Below are 15853 nucleotides of genomic sequence, written 5' to 3'. Positions count from 1 at the left end.
TATTGCCATCTGTCTACACCTGTGAAGCCACCCTTGCTGTGGAAATCGTCTCCATAGCCTTTAACCCTGAATCTGCCCGCACTCATTTCCCCTCACCCCGACCCCAGGTAACCTCGGATCTGCTTTCTGTCACCCTAGGGAAGTTTGCGTTTTTCCTTTAAGTTACTCCGTAACGTGACAGAAACAGAATCCTGTCTGACTTCTTTCGCTCGGCCTGACGGTTTCTGGATTCGGCCGTGTTGTGGGTATCAGCAGGTCCTTCATCGTTACTGCTGAGTAGTGTTCCTTTGGGTGGATCGATCCCGGTTTGTCCATTCGCCTGCTGAGAAACACTGGGTGATTTCCAGTTCGGGGCTGTTACTGGTAAAGCTGCTATGGACGCGAGTCGCCTCACGGACAGATGCTTTCTCTCCTCTTGGGGAAACACTCCGTGGGACGGCCGGGTCATGTGGGAGGGTTAGGTTTTGAACTTTTTAAGAACTGTTTTGAGCTTCCAAACTGTTTTCCCGAAGTAGTTACACCATTATACGTGCCCACCAGTGACGTCTGAAGTTCGAGGCGCTCCCTGCCCTCACCAGCGTGTGGCACGGCCCTTAATTGCAGCCGTTCAAACAATTATGAAGTGGTGTCTCCGCGTGGTTTCAGTCTGCACTTCCCTAATGACTAGTGGTGTCGAGCATTATGTCATGTGCCTCATTTACCATCTTTATATCTTTTTGTGGCGCGTCTGTTCAAATCCTTTACCTGTTTTCTTGTTTTTGTTTTTATAGTCGGGTTGGTTGTTTTCTTAATATTGAGTTTTTGGGGTTCTCGATATATTCCAGAAGCAGGTCCTTTATCAGATGGAGGCCCTGCAGATATTTTCTTCCAGCTTGTGGCTTTTTCTTCTCTTAACGATGTCGTTCAAAGACCAGGAGCTTACATTTTGATGAAAGTCCAACTGGTCAACTTTCTTTTTTAGCAGAACGTGCGTCTAATGTGTTATCTAAGGCACGTGTGCCCGGCCCAAGGCCACAAAGATGCCTTCTTGTAGTTGTAGTTTCAGGCTCTGTATTAGGACCCATTTCCATTAATTTTTGGATAGGGTGCAAGGTGTAGGTTGAAGGCCATTTGTCTTGCATATGGATATCTAGTCCTGGCACCGTTTGTGGACCAATCCCTTCTCTCCTAAATTCTCTTTGGTCCTTTGTTGAACATCAGCTGTCCGTATACACGTGACTATTTCGGGGCTCCGTTAGGCTCCATTGGTGTGTTTCTCAGTGGTTTTGCCATTACCATGCTGCCTTGGGCACTGGGCTTCCCTTGATTTTTTTAAAACTGAATCGATAAATCATGTGTATAGTTGAAAAACTCAAGTCTCTCCAGAATTTTTAACTTATTTTTATTATTTATTTATTATTATGTTATTTTATTTCCAAGTTTTTGGGTTTTTTTTGTTTTTGTTTTTGAGAAGTGGAGAGAGGGCAGGGGTGAGGGGAGGGGCAGAGGAAGAGAGAGAATCCCGTCAGACTCCATGCCCAGCACAGAGCCCAACACGGGGCTCCATCCCACAACCCATGAAATCACGACCTGAGCCGAAATCAAGAGTCACAAGCTTAACCAACTGAGCCACCCAGGCGCCCTCTAAGTTTTTTTTATAATACTTTGTAAATGTTCCGGTTTTAGGATTGCAATATCTTGTCTCCCTGAGAGTAGTTTTGTTTCATTTTCTTTGAAAGTTTCTCTGCTCCCTGCATTGTCTGAGACTTCCTTCTTCTCCCCCACTTATTTTGGTCCCCGTGCCTTTTGTTAGAGGCCGTCTTTAAATGGCTGAGGATTCTGGCTGTGCATTCGTATTTACGAGTGAAGCCGTACGAAACAGATTGAATGCTCTGTGTTTGGTATTGGCAGGTGAACCTCCCTGTAGGGTGAGCTGGCAGGAACAAGGCCATTTTGTTGGGGGTTCCCCAAATGTCAGGATTGCGTGTCTTATGGGTTGAGCTGTTTAATTTCTCCAACAGGTGGGGGCGGGGGACTTGCGCCTGCCTGTCACTGTCCTGGGTACCGAGTGAGCAAGAGATGGTTCACAGCATCCTGTTTCCAGCCCTCGCCGGACCCTGCACCCCGGTTCATTTTCTGCAGTGAGCAGACCTGTCTCTCACAGGACTGGGGAGGTCCTGCTTGAGGGGCTCGGGGAGGAAAGCTGATCTGACCAGCTCTTCCATAGACTTTCAACCCACCCTCCTGTGTTCGGGATCTTGAGAAGTGCCTGGTGCCTCCAATTCCTGAGTCTTTCCCAGGTTTGGAGGCACAAATGGAATCACTTTTGTTGGCTTCCACTGATAGATGGCTTGGTTTCCACTCACTCCACTCTGACATCTGTTCCCATTTGGCTACCTTTCCATGTTTGTCTGCTGGCTTCTCCTACTTGTTATCTCGGGCAGGACAGAGATAGACGCATCCTTTCAGTTTGTTGTATTTGTTGGAAGGACATTTCTTACTGCCTTCCTCCCCTCCCTCCTCCCCTCCCCCTTCATCTGTGCCTTACCCCTCCCTTTTTCCTCTCTTCCTTCCCTCCACTACCTTCTTCTACCCACTCTCATACCCCCTCCCCTTTACTCTCTGTCCCCCTCTCTCCCCCTTCCTTCCTCTCTGCCTGGAACCTTCTATGCCATAATTCTTTGGGGAGACAGCCAAGCACTTTATCCCCAAGAGGAAACGGCCCATGAAATGCAGAAAGGAATGGATGAGGAATTGGCAAACTGAAGTTCTCAGCCTACAGATGCAATACATCTGTCCCCCTCCGCCACCCAGGTGCTCCTTCCCATCCCTCAACTGCAAAAACCCGTAGCGACCCCGTCACAGCCCACCTCACGCGCAGACCTTGGCCCCGTCACCTGTATCATGTCAGAGCTGCACGTCTGTGTGGCCGTCCCATGTCTGCCCACTCTGTGCCCTTTTGCCCCTCGCAGGCTCCTGAGCAGGTGTGAGGTCCTGGGTCCACTCCAATCTCTGTGGAGTGAAGTGCCCGACTTGAGTGTCCTGGTTCTGGGGGTTTCTGATGTTGGGGCTGTGTGTGAGGGTCCCTCCTCATCAGGAGTGCCCAGAGCATTCTGTCCCCTCCCCCTTCCCTTCCTAAAGGCTCCTGCCGCTGGGTATAGAGCTGATAGAGCTGTCGGGGAGCTCGGCCTTGCACTCACTCTCTTAGCACGTCTGCCCCATGGAAACTGAGACGCTTCTCTTGTGTTGTCCTTCACTGCCCCCGCTCTTGCCCTGTGTTATTGTGATTTTTTAAAACCAGAGGGTAACCCCCTTTGATCAGCCTGGTGGGGGGGGAGGGAGCCCCCCCATAGCCCCAGTCCCACCTGAGCCTTTCTCCAGGGCCTCCTCTGAAGAGGCCCTACAGCGTCCAGCTGGCTGATGGTGGCTTCACCTGCAGACGGTGGCTTTGCAAGAGAATGGGAGCAGCTGAGTAACCCTGTCCACTCCTCCCTTCCCACCCTCCCTTTCTCTCCTCCTCAGCTGGATAACTCACCCCATTGACCCAGGGCTGCTGTCCCCGGGAGTAGTCACGCTGGCTGGGTGATGTTTTTCACAAAGCACTTCCGGGGGGCACTGGGCGGGGTGGGGGGTGGATTTTGCATTTTCCAGATGAAGTACCTGAAGGTCCCAGAGACCTCATGACTTGCCCAGGGTCTCCCAGCTGGGAGAGGAGAACCTCCTCTTGACCCCAGGCCGCATGATTCCACATCCTCTAGTCCTCCATCTCTGCCGGGGGAGGCGGGGGGGCGAGTCCCAGGCTGTCCTCTCTTGCTCTGCCTGGTAATTACTGTTTTTTTGGCTGGAGGGGTTCCTTGGTTTGGGGCCCCACGGGAGGGAGGTAATTACATCCTTGGAGATGCCCTTTGTCAGCAGCTCCCTGTCAATCCCTGTAACTAAGTCTTGCTCTGACCTTTGTCCCCTCCCCATTCCCAGGCCAGGGTCTTAAAGAGTTGATTGGATTTCTGCGTCTTTCTCTCCGGTTGGTGCTTCTGGTTGCATCTGGCTAGGCCCTCCCTCCCAGAGTGCCCATTGATTCTGTTTATTCAGCAAATGGGTGCCCTCAGTCCTGGGTGGGGGCCGAGGGAAGGCAGAGCGCGCAAATGCTTCTCCACTGGCCCCACCCAGCTATTAAGAAAAGCTGCACCCGCTGACCAGAGGGACCCTAGCGTGGCCCTTCTTGTAGGCAGAGTCGGCCCGCCGTTGGGTACCTCTTTATTCACGTGCACCTCCACTCACTGTCTACTCCCACGGCCCCCAGTCTTGTCCGGGCTCCCGGGAGTCTCACGCAGCGGGTCTTGTGCACGGACACGTGCACACACACTCCACTGAAACATCTCGGGGACTCCCTATGGCTTTTAGGAAAAAGGCAGAACCTTTTATCCTGTATCCCAAGGCCCTGCAGAGTCAACCCTGCCCTCTCCCCTGCCCATTCTCCTGCCTCATCTCATAACCAGTTCTTTCCTTCTTTCCTCTCACTCTGGCCTGCCTTCTGTTCTTCCTCCTTATCATATTTTCCACTGTTCACAGGGCCTTTGCACATGACCTTCCCCCTGCATGGAACGCCCTCCTCCCATGTGCCTTTGTCTAGTTAGTTCTTACTTGTCCTTTAGACTTCACCACCTCCGAGGTGCCCTGTCCAGCCCTTCAGTAGAGCAAGGTCCCCAGTGTCTTGTGGTTCCCTGCACTTTTCCTTCTGAATACTTGCATAGTTTGTGACTGTAGCTGTGTGTGATGGTGTTATTAATATCGGTCTTGTCTGTTGGACTGGAAGCTCCATGGGAGCGGGGACCACTCTGTGGCCTGTTTGACTATGACATCTCATCCCTCCCCACTGTGTCCCTTGTGCCACACATAGCAGGAGCTCACAAAAGATTTATTAAATGAAGAACTGTGTGAACAGGATCTCCTCACTTGTCTGACACTGGACGTCGTATTCAGAAGCCTCCCACCCCCCTACCTGAGTCTTGGCGAGAGCTCACCTGCCACTGCTGAGGTCCCAGGGGTCAGGCCCTGTACCCCGCTCTGCCTTTCTTCTCATGCACCTCACCTGGGGGGTTTATAAAGAGGAAGATTCTGATTTAGTAGGTTGGAGAAGCCTCTGAGATTCTTCCTTTTTAGCAAACTTCCGTGGACCCATGCTGCTGGTCAGGGACTGCATTTGGCCTGGCCTGAGAGGTGGGGGTGCCAGGTCACAGCGGCTCTGAGCCCAGGCCACTACAGAAGACAAGACACTGTTTGCACAGGGACAGGGCCCCGTCCTGGGCTGTGGTGTTTGGTCCAGCCAGGCTGGGGACAGTTGCAGAACTCAGCCTGGTGTCGAGTTGGAAGCTCTGTTCCTACTTAGCTCCTGCACCACCCATCAGGCCTTGGCTCTGAACTAGGAGCGCACCGTGGAAGGGGATACCTGGGTGACCCCCTCAACCTGAAAGGGATACCTGAGAGGTTGGCACTGTAGGCTTTTAGCATGTACAGTTCCCTTCAGTTGCCCTCTTTCCCTCCCTGCCTCCTCACAAATACCAACTAATGGGGACAGGGCTTTTTCTCGTTTTGTTTTTTTTTTTCAGGTGGGGGGAGGGGCCGAGCGAGTGCTGGGAGGGGTTAGATGAGGCCCCGCTTTGTCACTTCACAGCATCGCTGGGGTCCTCAAGAACTCATATTTTCTTTGCTCAGCCCTGACCCCCTCTGCACGCCTCGGCCTGGCCCATGGACCTTTTCAGAGCATGAGTCAAGTGCCATTCCCTTCCTATGGGGGGTCGAGGGATGGAGAACCCACCCCGGGTCCTGGCGCTGTCAAGGTCCACCCTGCCCGCCCGGGGAGGCCCTTGGCCTTCCTTGGTGGGCCTCTGCGTTCCTCTCCTGGGATCCCTGCCAGCCCTTGCGGGAGTCGCTGACCCCGGGCCCTGGGCGGCTCAGAGAAGTGAGGGGTGGGGGCGGCCTCCCTGAGGCTTTGCGGGGAGCTCACCACAGGCAGCCGTGCGGGGCCATCCCAGGGAGAACACCAGCCAAATGCACTCCGCTGTTCCTTTTCGCCCGCCCCGTCCTGACAGGTCCCTGGATGGCCGCCTGCAGGTGTCCCATCGGAAGGGGCTCCCCCATGTCATCTACTGCCGTCTGTGGCGATGGCCGGACCTGCACAGCCACCATGAGCTGCGGGCCATGGAGCTGTGTGAGTTCGCCTTCAACATGAAGAAGGACGAGGTCTGCGTGAATCCCTACCACTATCAGAGGGTAGAGACCCCAGGTAGGCGCCGCCTCTCCCCGGGGGTGGGGGGCGGGTCTGCAGCCACAGGCTGTCCTCTCCTCCCCCTTCCCAGGGAGGTAGGGTCTGCCGTACATGTGTGCAGCGCTTGGAGGGCTTTGGTGCCAACCTGGCCTTGACACTGACCCGCCTCTGCTCTTCCGGACAGTTCTACCTCCTGTGCTGGTCCCACGCCACACAGAGATCCCGGCCGAGTTCCCCCCGCTGGATGACTACAGCCATTCCATCCCCGAGAACACTAACTTCCCCGCGGGCATCGAGCCCCAGAGCAATATTCCAGGTAGGCGCCGGCAGCCCAGACACCGGTCCCCCCCCTCCCCGCAGCTCTCCTGGTCCTCCTGGGCCCCGTCCCCGCTCTGCACACAGCACTGGCCCTGGGGGCCCCTGACTCAGAACCGCACACCCGCCGGGAGAGGACCCGTGGCCTTGGCTCCCCGCTCACTAATGATGCTTTTCTTGGCACGGAGGAGCGGCGGCGTGACCCTTCCGCCCGGGCTCGGGGCAGGCATTTATTTTGGAAGCGGAAATAGCAGCGCTGTGTTTCTCTCACCGCCCTCGCGGCCGAGGCTGGGGTTGGGACAGGATCCCCCGACGGTCTGGGGGCCTGCAGAGCCGTGGGGGAGCCGTGGGAGAGCCGAGGGCTGGGCAGCCGGTGCAGAGATCCGGCCCCTAAGTAAGTAAGCCTGGTTGGGGGGCTGCAGCCTGGGTGGGAGCCGAGGCCCCGCGTGGAGTTCTTACTGCCGGGGGAGAAAGCAGGCTCAGCTGTCAGAGTGCAGATGTTTTTAGAAGCCCCTCGTTTACATGCAAATAACGTGTGAATCACCAGCACTGGGGCGTCCAGGAAAACTGCTTGGCGGCACTTGGGCTGGTCCCAGGGGCCGGAATCCTGCCGCCTGCCTTTCCGAGAGCGCTCTGATTTGGAGGAGGCTCTCCCCCTGAGTGAGTTGGCCCTTGGCCGTGCTGAGGTTAACCACGGGCCTGTGCGCAGGGCCAGAGCGTTGGGAGAGACCCTCTCCAGACCCAGCCTTCCCAGGTTCTTCATGGGTGGTGCTGGTCCCTGGGGGTAGGTCCCAGTGTTCACTGAGCAAACCTAGGAAAGTTAAGTCACCGTCTGGGGTCATTCAGAGAAATAGATCACAGTTGTTGCTATCATTGAGCTTGTGGCCCCCTGGGGAAGCCAAGACGTCCCCTAAAGGGACGAGAAAAACAAGGTGTCCGTGCAGGAGGAGATAGCAGAGCCCGAGGGCGGCATGAGGTGGTTGTCCTTGGGAGGACAGAGATGGACAAGGCTGAGGCAAGTCCATGGCCTCCTCAGAGCGGGGGGCTCACACCTGACCTTCCAGGGTGGGGAGCAGTTAAACTGGCAGAGGCTCTAGGAACAGGCACGTCAGTCTTGGGAGTCAGGGCCGCATGAACAGAGGTGGTCGCCATCCAGCCGACGTCCAGGGACTGAAGGGCGTGAGGACCACTGGATCCAGGAGCCGGTGCCCTTGCTCCTCGGGCCAGAGTTCCTCCAGCACCTGCCGCTGGCAGAGTGGCGCGAGCCTGTGATGCGTGCGGCAGGGCTCTCCGAGCCAAACCGTGGAGGCCGTTTCGAGAACCACCTTCCTTCTGATTCGCAGAAACCCCGCCCCCTGGCTACCTGAGTGAAGATGGTGAGACCAGCGATCACCAGATGAACCACAGCATGGACGCAGGTCAGAGCCTTCATCCCAGCCGAGTGCTGCCCGCACTCCCCGCCCCTTGTTCTGTCCCTCTGTCCCACATTTACAGAGCAGCGTCTCTGTGCCCGGCACTGTGCCAGGCGCTGGGGATAGAGGAGGGGCCGGAGCTGCTCACAGTGTGGGAGGGAGACAACTGGCAGTTACATGCCCTGACGGAGGACGCCACGTGTCATCGGGCACAGGGAGGGCCGATGCTGTTGGGGAGGAGGGTTTTGGGGCCGAGCAGTGCCTCACGGTGTAGCTGTCTCTGGAGTTGCGTCTTGGAGATGGCGGTGTCTGCCAAGCCATCGGGGCAGCAAGGGGTATGCCGGGCAGAGTCGTGGGGTGCGTGGGCAGGGCAGCCTGGTGCCTTCTGGGGGCGCTGAGCGCTCAGTGCGGCTGGAGAGAGGGGAGACGCAGGAAGACCGTCCTTCGGGGCTTCCGGGGTGGCCGGGAGTTCCCGCGGGCTTTCGGCAGAGTCTGTGCCCCAGTGAGGTGCTGCTGGCAATTGGCTGGTGGGTGGGCTTGATCGCCCGAGACGGTTCAGGAGAGCCGGCACGGAGGCAGGGTCTTCACCAGGGGAGGCCCCGAAGCTTCTATTTGTGTGTAGTGACCAAAGGTGATCTATGTACTCCTGCCACGAGGGACCCAGCCCGCGTGTCTCCAGCCCCATCTCCAGATGTTCCTGCGTCATTTGTTATGGGACCAAATTGGCTCCAAACCAGTGGCTCCTTGAATTGAACCCCAGCTGCCACATAGAATGTGCGCTCGTTGTGTGTGGTTGGGGGAGGAGGAGGAGCGGGCCGAGCAGCTGTCCCCGTCCCGATGACAGCGGGCATGCCTGGGCCACACGGAGCCGCTGCACGAGGCTGAGCCCCCCGCCCTTGCCCACAGCCCAGAAGAGGGTGTGCGGTTCCCGCAAGAAGCACGAAGGAGACTTGCCCGTTCGTTGTGAACCTAGTTGCTTGANGGGGGGGGGGGGGGGGGGGGGGGGGGCGCTTAGCGCACAGCCCTGCGAGTGGCGGACGGCAGAGACCCAGATGGAACGCATTGAAGGCCTTCCTGTCCTCGATGCCAAGCGACCGCTGCAAGCTCGCAGCTCTGAAATGCCGGCGCAGCAAGCTGGCCCGCTCAGCAGCATCTCTCCAGGCGCCTCACAGCTTCTCTCCCTTTCTCTCCCCTCCTTGCTGTTCTTCCCATTCGCAGAATGATTACTGCTGTCAAAGAAAACAGACCAAAGGAGAGGGTCCGAGTACAGAATGAGCAGCCAGCCCCCTTTCCCCGCTTGGCTCTCGTTTCTCCCACCCCCCCGCCTTCCCTTTCTGCCCCATTCCCTCTGTCCCCCCTTCTTTCTTCCTCTCCCCCCATCAGTGTACCTGCGGAGCCCTGTTGTGGCCGTCAGCGATCTGTCAGAGGTGGACATTGGGCTTTAGGGACCCCCAGCCAGTGGGTGGGTCGGTGGGGTCTCCTGCTTATCCTCTGTTCTTGACTCAACGTCATCCACCTGGAAACCAGTGGAGTTGCTGTCTTGGCTGCTGAGATGTGATAGTGACCCTAGTTGGGGTCCGAGGACCACCTTGTCCAGCCCTGTGGCTTCCCTAACACGCACATGTGCCCTTCCAGTCCAGGCCTTCCCGGGCCTTCTTGATTTGGGCTGCCACCAAACAGGACACCAGCATTTATAGCGTGCCTGCTGTGTGCCAGTCACAGCACAGCCATTTGTATACGAACGACCACCCTTCATGTCTACGAATCACAAGATGGATGGTATTATCCCCATTTTATACCTGAAGGGGGGGAAATCAAGGCTTAAAGAGGTGAAACCACTTTGCTAAAATCCCCCAGCTGATATGCGGGTAGCATGCCGGGACTCCGGGGCCAACTCGGAAGCTGTGTGTCTTCCAAGACTTTTCTTCATCCCCTGATGGGTTGGGTTCTGGAGCAGGAAAAGAAGCCTGCGGCTCATCCCTCACCCTCCACGAGGTTACAGCTGAGGTGGGGAGCAGGAGAGACCCCCATTAACAGCTCAAGGCGCCTCTGCAGGCGGTCTGGCAGGTCTGGGGGAGTGCGCCCCCCACAGGGCCGTTCCTGCATAACTGACCCCAGGCCTCTGGTGACAGGATGCAGGGATGAGCCCAGTTCCTCCATGGAGAGGGGCCGCTTGGTATTTCTGGAGACCGATGCTATGCGTTTTTGTTTTTTGTTTTTTTTTTTCCTGGGAGCGAGGGGAGGAGAGAAAGTAGCCGGGCAGGGAGCATTGGGTAGGTTTGGACATTTTCCCACGGGCAGCATCATCCCTCACACGTCGGTCTGGTTGCAGAGTTGTGGGATTTCTGAGGCAGCTTGCTGAGTTTCCTGAGACCTAGGGAAGGGGCTAGATTGGGGATGGGCAGCTGCGAGCCTCTCGGTGCAGGAGGGCGAGACTCCGTGGCCGGGGCCTTTGAGTGAAGCTGGGCAGAGGGCCTTCCCTGCCTGTCTCGTTTCCCCAGGGGCGTAGCTGCCAGGGAGACCCGTGCCATGTGCCATGGGCTCGGTCAGGACCCTCACACCATCAAGTCCTGGGAGAGACCTCTGAGGTGACCCAATCCGTGTGTGCCACAGGCAAAGACTGTGACCCAGGGACAGAAAGTCGAGCAAGGACACGGGTCAGGGCTCCTTCTGGGCCTTGAAGGCTCACCCCAGGGTTATCTTCCTGCTCCGTTGAGCTGCCCCCGTCTTGACGCAGGTGTTCAGTAATTCGGCTCTCTAAGCCAAGAATGTTCTATCCTCACAACTGTGTTTCACCTCACAGGTTCTCCAAACCTATCCCCGAATCCGATGTCCCCAGCACACAATAATTTGGGTAAGTATCTCCTCACCCCTGGGACTGTCACCCCCCTAGCTGCAGTGCTGGCTGGTGGCCGGTGTGGGGAGGGGGCCGATGGCAAGGTTCTCCCCCCCACCCCCACCATCAGCTGAGCTCAACCCATCAGGTTTCTGATTACAGTGATTCTGGGGTCACCCACAGAACAGGGTAACCTGAGAGCAGTGGTGGCAGGAAAAAGGCGACCATGTGCTGGGTTTGTATTTCCCCTGGGTGGCAGTCAGACGTGAGTGAATGAAAATCCCCCAAACCTTGTGCTCAGGAGCCGAGAAGCTGTGGTCAGCCAAGCGTACGCGTGTGGTTTGATGCAAAGCCACGGGCAGCAGAGGGGACTGCAGCCCCCCGACTTCTGTCGGCTGGTTTCAAGAGACACTTTGGATTTCATACGAGAATTTCATCTCATAATTCTGTACTTTTTGTTTATTTTTTATAGCTTATTTTTTAAAAAAGATTTTATTTGTCAGACTGAGAGACAGCGCGCAGGGGCAGGGGCAGAGGGAGAAGCAGACTCCCCACTGAGCAAGGAGCCTGATGCAGGATTCGATCCCAGGACCCCGGGATCATGACCTGAGCCAAAGGCAGATGCTTAACTGACTGAGCCACCCAGGCACCCCATGTACTTTTTATTTGAAATAACAAGGTACAAGGAAATTGGGGGGAAAAGCCCAATCGCCCGTCACCTCCCCACCCTCCCACGCTGCGTATGTGTCGTTACGGTCCTTCTGATGTGTGCGGGTCAGCGTGTGTGTTTGGGCCTCGCCAGCGGCGATCACAGCGTCCGCCCGTCTTTTTCCTTCTTCTTGTTATCTTGTAAACGCACGCCCGTGTTTAGACGCCGCCATCGTCGTCTCGCCTGCTCTCGTGATGCTTTGGAGCAGCTGGGCCATCACGTCCGCGAGCGCTTGGCTTCTGCGCCCCGGGAGCGCCCCTCAGCTCCTGCGCAGGGCAAATGAAAAGGACACATGAAACAGCCACTCTGTTTTTATTGAGGGTGTGTGTGTGTGTGTGTGTGGGTGTGTGTGTGCGTGCGCGCGCGCACGCGCGCACTGGTCTGGTAGTTTCGGAAAAATGTGAGTTTGATCTCGCCTGGGCCTTGACTGCTGGGGTTTGATTTGTGGCTCAGGAAAAGGAAGAGTTAATATCCAAGCTTGGCGAATCAGAGCGGGTGGGGGTGGGGGGCGACCTGGCCTTTATTCCCAGTTGCTTCCAGTCCTTGACTGATAGCATCAGATGAAGAAAAGCATTTGGAATATTGGGAGATGCCTGAAACCCCTTTCATACAGGCTGACGAGTGGGCAGTGTGAAATGTGACTTTGGGCGAATCTGTTCTAACGTCTTTGTAAAATAATGTCACTGTGAGTGTTGGGCTTTGCAGAGGGAAGGTCACATTCCTGATGTGAAAGGACCGACTGAGTTATTAAAAACAATCTCTGAAGGCTAGAAGCTGTGTTAACACTTGAGAAATTAAAGTCCAGGACTGTGAACTCGACTCTGGGTTTCCAGCTTTTGAGGTTGGCTGGTTTAAATTTCACTTGGGGGCCGTTTTGCTCCCCCGCCCCTCGGCCGAGCAGCCCTGTGAGTCCAGAGACTCCGGGGCAGCCCCTTGTCTTTGAAGCCGTGCTGCCTGACTCAGTGGTTCAGAATGAAAGTTGTCCCGGGTGGTAGTTTGCTGGGAATTCCCTTCTAGATTGTGTGCATCAGGACAAGATGGTTTTTGAACTTGGACCGGGGGCAGGGGTGTCCCATTGACTCAGTTCTCCCTCCCTGCTGCCCCATTCCTCAGGCCCCTTGTCTGAGGGCTGAGAATTCTTAGGTCATTTCTCCAAGGGAAGGAATAGCCCTGGTGGGTGGAGAGTGGGCGCCGTCTGCTGGGAACACCTGAACGGGGCGGCAGGGCGGACGAGTCAGCTGATGAGTCAGGGGCAGGACTCGTGTTGAGACATCAGGGCTTCCTCTTTGCCGGAGGGGCCCCGGCACCCCCAATTTCACCCCTTCAAAACTACTGGCTTCATTCCTACCCAGGAAATCTCACCGACCCCTGGCATCCTAGCTGGAGGGGGATGGATGATGGCGATGATAATGGCAAACATTTCTCGACAACTTAGTGTTGTTCGGGGCACTTCTTGCTTGTTAACCCAGGGTTCACACCGCTGCGTAAGATAGCGGTCTTAAATTTTCCACTTTCCTGATTAGGAGGCCAAGGGATAGAATGGTTCCCTCACTCATGCCAGGTCGCGCCGTTAGTAAAGGAAGAAGCTTCGAACTCAGGCCGTCGGGACCCAGAGCAGGGGCCCCTGTCTGCAGCAGGACACGGTCTTCCTGCATCGTTTAGACCAGCGCCCCCGTCAGCAGCCCCTCCTCAGACAAAGCTCTAGAAGGGTACTTGTTGTTGAGGGCGGTTCTCGCGTTGGGGAGCCTGGGTGAGAGCGCTGCCGGCCAGCCTGTCACCTCCTTCCTCGTGGATGCCCCAGGCACTTCCTGCCAGTCCCAGTGCGGGCTCAGGGAGGCATCACAGACCCTGCCGTCAAGGTGCTGTGACTTCGTGGGGCGTCGGTAAGGCAGGAGTAAATGTAATACACAGACAAGAAGTGGGTGCAGTTGAAGTAGCCGGAGGGTCCAGAGAAGGCAGTGACGGCACCCCCGGGGGACCTGCCTCCAGGCTGGCCGGTGTCCCTATGGAATTCATTCGTTCAGTCAGCTCTGCTGTGTTGCTAGTAGGTACTGACATGGGGCGTTCACGTGGGCATTTGCGGTCCGATGGGGGGGGCGGAAGGGCTCTGTGTCCCCCTGTGAGGTGTTATGCCAGGGGCCAAGAGAGCAGGTAGAAGGGGAGCCGTAGAGGCCAAGGAGGAAAGTGCCGGATCATGTAGGAAAACCTGAGTCATGGTGGCATGTGTGAGCTGGCCCCAGAAGGACAGATGGGACACTGGGAGCCGGAGAAGGAGGGAAGGACATTGCCGATAGAGGAAGGGCATGAAAGGGGAGGGTGAGCTCAGAGGACAGCTGCTGTTGTGGTTGGTCGGGATGAGGGGGCAGATGAGGCTGACAAGGCTGTGGGGCACTGAGCACAGAGCCCTGAATGCCACACTCAGTGACTCCTGTCTTGCCTATGAATGAAGTCGCTGGAGGAAGGGTAGTTGGTTATCTGATGACAGCTTCATAAAGATTAACCCAGCCGCTGTATAGAAGTTGAAGTCTAGGGGAAATGGCTGGTGGCCAAACCCCACTCCCCAAAATTACAACAACAACAACAACCCACCCTTAGGAAGCTGTTAAACTGAAGGAGACCAAGATGGATGCTTTGGAGAGATGGCAGTGGGGCTGGGAGGGCCAGTGAGAGGGCCGCAGGCCAGTCAGCGGGCGCTTACCGGCCAGCTTTACCTGGGGAGATGGTGAGGCAGGACATCCAGGAGCTGGGATGGGCCTGGGGCGGAAGGTGGCAATGAGTTGCCAACGCCTGTGTCCAGGAGGCAGCTGGGCCATCAGGAGAGATGCGGTGGTGGCCGTGCGACTTGGCAGCCATTAGCCTGCGGGCAGCCTTTCCCAAACGGGGGTCAGGGAGATGGGGTTTTGTCATCACCTGAGTCTGGAAAGCCTGTGCCGTAGCTCCCCCAGGGCGCCCAGGGCACTCACTTGGTAAGGCCTCGAGCCGTCCTGCGGAAGGGAGCCCGTTGGATTGAGCCTTTGCTCACAGATCTGAGCGCTGCTGCAACACTTTCTCCTATAACCTGTCGGCCATCTGTAAGATCCCTGGAGACGCTGACAGAGGTCCGGCTGAAGTCCTGGGAGTGGGTGAGCTGGGAGAGGGAAACCCAGCTCGAGAAGGAAAGCAGGCCAGAGAGGGACCGATGGGGCCCCCTGGGAGGGAGGAGGTTGGGGAAGAGACCGAGGGTCGAGGGGAGGGCTGAGCCCAGCAACCAGGGGGGAGGGAGGCCAGTGGGCAGCCTGGAAGGAGAGGCCTATGAGGTGACATCGGGAGTTCAGGGGCACCCTCAGAGTACTTGCGGGGACAGTTGGGGGCTGAGGTCGGGCAGTGGTATGGGCAGGGCAAATAAAAGACAAGATGACGGCAGAGAAGGATGGGGACATCTCAGGACATCTGATTATTTCCTGCAAAGAAATGATGCAGGAAGAGAGAAAACAGAAGACATCTGGCCCGCTCCTAATTTCCTTCCCACTCCAGGCAAGAGACGGAGGCTCCTGCCGCAGTGAGGCCACTTCTGGTGACGCGGGGCGGGGCCCAGATGAACGACTGCACGCCAGCTCAGCTCCTTGTCAGAGGCGGGCTCTGGGAAGACCCGGCAGCTCTGTCCTGCAGGGAAGGAATGTGAGCAGGTGACGTGCCTGCCCTTACACATCGTGCTAGATGAGTCAGCCGGGCTTTCCTAAGCATTGAGGTCAAGGATTGAGCCAAATGGAGGGGAAGGAGGAGGGAAGTGGAAAGAGGAAAAAGATAAGGAGCTGGCCCGCCGGTGAGTAAGTTGTTCTTGCCTTAACGGGAGACCTTGGCCTTGACTGAGGGAAAGCGGTACCAGGCAGTTCCCCAGGGCAGAGGCTGCACTGGAGTTTGGGGTGACGGTTTCCAGAGTGCCTCCCATGGAAGGACCCTCCTCTCCTGCCAGGAGCAAGGGGTAGGGGCGTGGGGCAGTGGGAAGACTGCTGCTTCCCCAAAAGAGGCTGGGCTCCAGGTGTTCGTGCTGCAGAGCAGAGCTCTGGCTAGGGTCTCCTCAGGCTCTGATCTCCTGTGAGCTGAAGAAATTATAGGCGTCCCGACGACGCAAGGCAGCCACCAGCCAGAGGCTCTGGCCTCAGACTTTGCATCTGGTCTTGGCTGCAGCAGACTGGTCCCACGCTGAGAGAGCGTGGGCTGCTTTCCCTGCACACCTTGTTGTGTCGTCCTCCTCCTTAATGAGATAGGTTGGAACTGGCGTGGGGACCCTGCTGTCTGGGCCTGCAGGAACCAACCCTCGGGGACGCCGGTGGCTCAGACGCACAGAGCGGGGAGGG

The 15853-nt window shown here is 56.9% G+C and overlaps 1 protein-coding gene and 1 long non-coding RNA gene across 4 annotated transcripts in view; one reads left to right on the top strand and one right to left on the bottom strand.

The window, feature by feature from the left end:
* Positions 1 to 15853, top strand: part of SMAD3 (SMAD family member 3) — a 116310-nt gene that overhangs the window by 84577 nt on the left and 15880 nt on the right. For 2 of the 3 annotated variants that reach the window (XM_034660779.1, XM_034660778.1), the window contains 4 exons: positions 6069 to 6262; positions 6429 to 6560; positions 7903 to 7977; positions 10775 to 10825. In XM_034660779.1, coding sequence (XP_034516670.1) covers positions 6178 to 6262; positions 6429 to 6560; positions 7903 to 7977; positions 10775 to 10825 — 343 coding nt within the window. In that variant the 5' untranslated portion in view covers positions 6069 to 6177. Of the gene's footprint in view, positions 1 to 6068; positions 6263 to 6428; positions 6561 to 6712; positions 6954 to 7902; positions 7978 to 10774; positions 10826 to 15853 lie in introns of those variants that run through there. The other variant, XM_034660780.1, reaches the window with a different exon arrangement.
* Positions 11649 to 14621, bottom strand: LOC117802346. Its single transcript, XR_004625566.1, has 3 exons — positions 14480 to 14621; positions 14228 to 14384; positions 11649 to 11782 (listed from the first exon to the last, which is right to left on the bottom strand). It is a non-coding gene; the product is annotated as an uncharacterized LOC117802346 (long non-coding RNA).

This window comes from Ailuropoda melanoleuca, chromosome 5 (assembly GCF_002007445.2).
Source record: "Ailuropoda melanoleuca isolate Jingjing chromosome 5, ASM200744v2, whole genome shotgun sequence".
NCBI lineage: Eukaryota > Metazoa > Chordata > Mammalia > Carnivora > Ursidae > Ailuropoda > Ailuropoda melanoleuca.
Note: the sequence above shows the minus strand (reverse complement) of the source record. Positions and strands in the feature narration are given on the sequence as shown.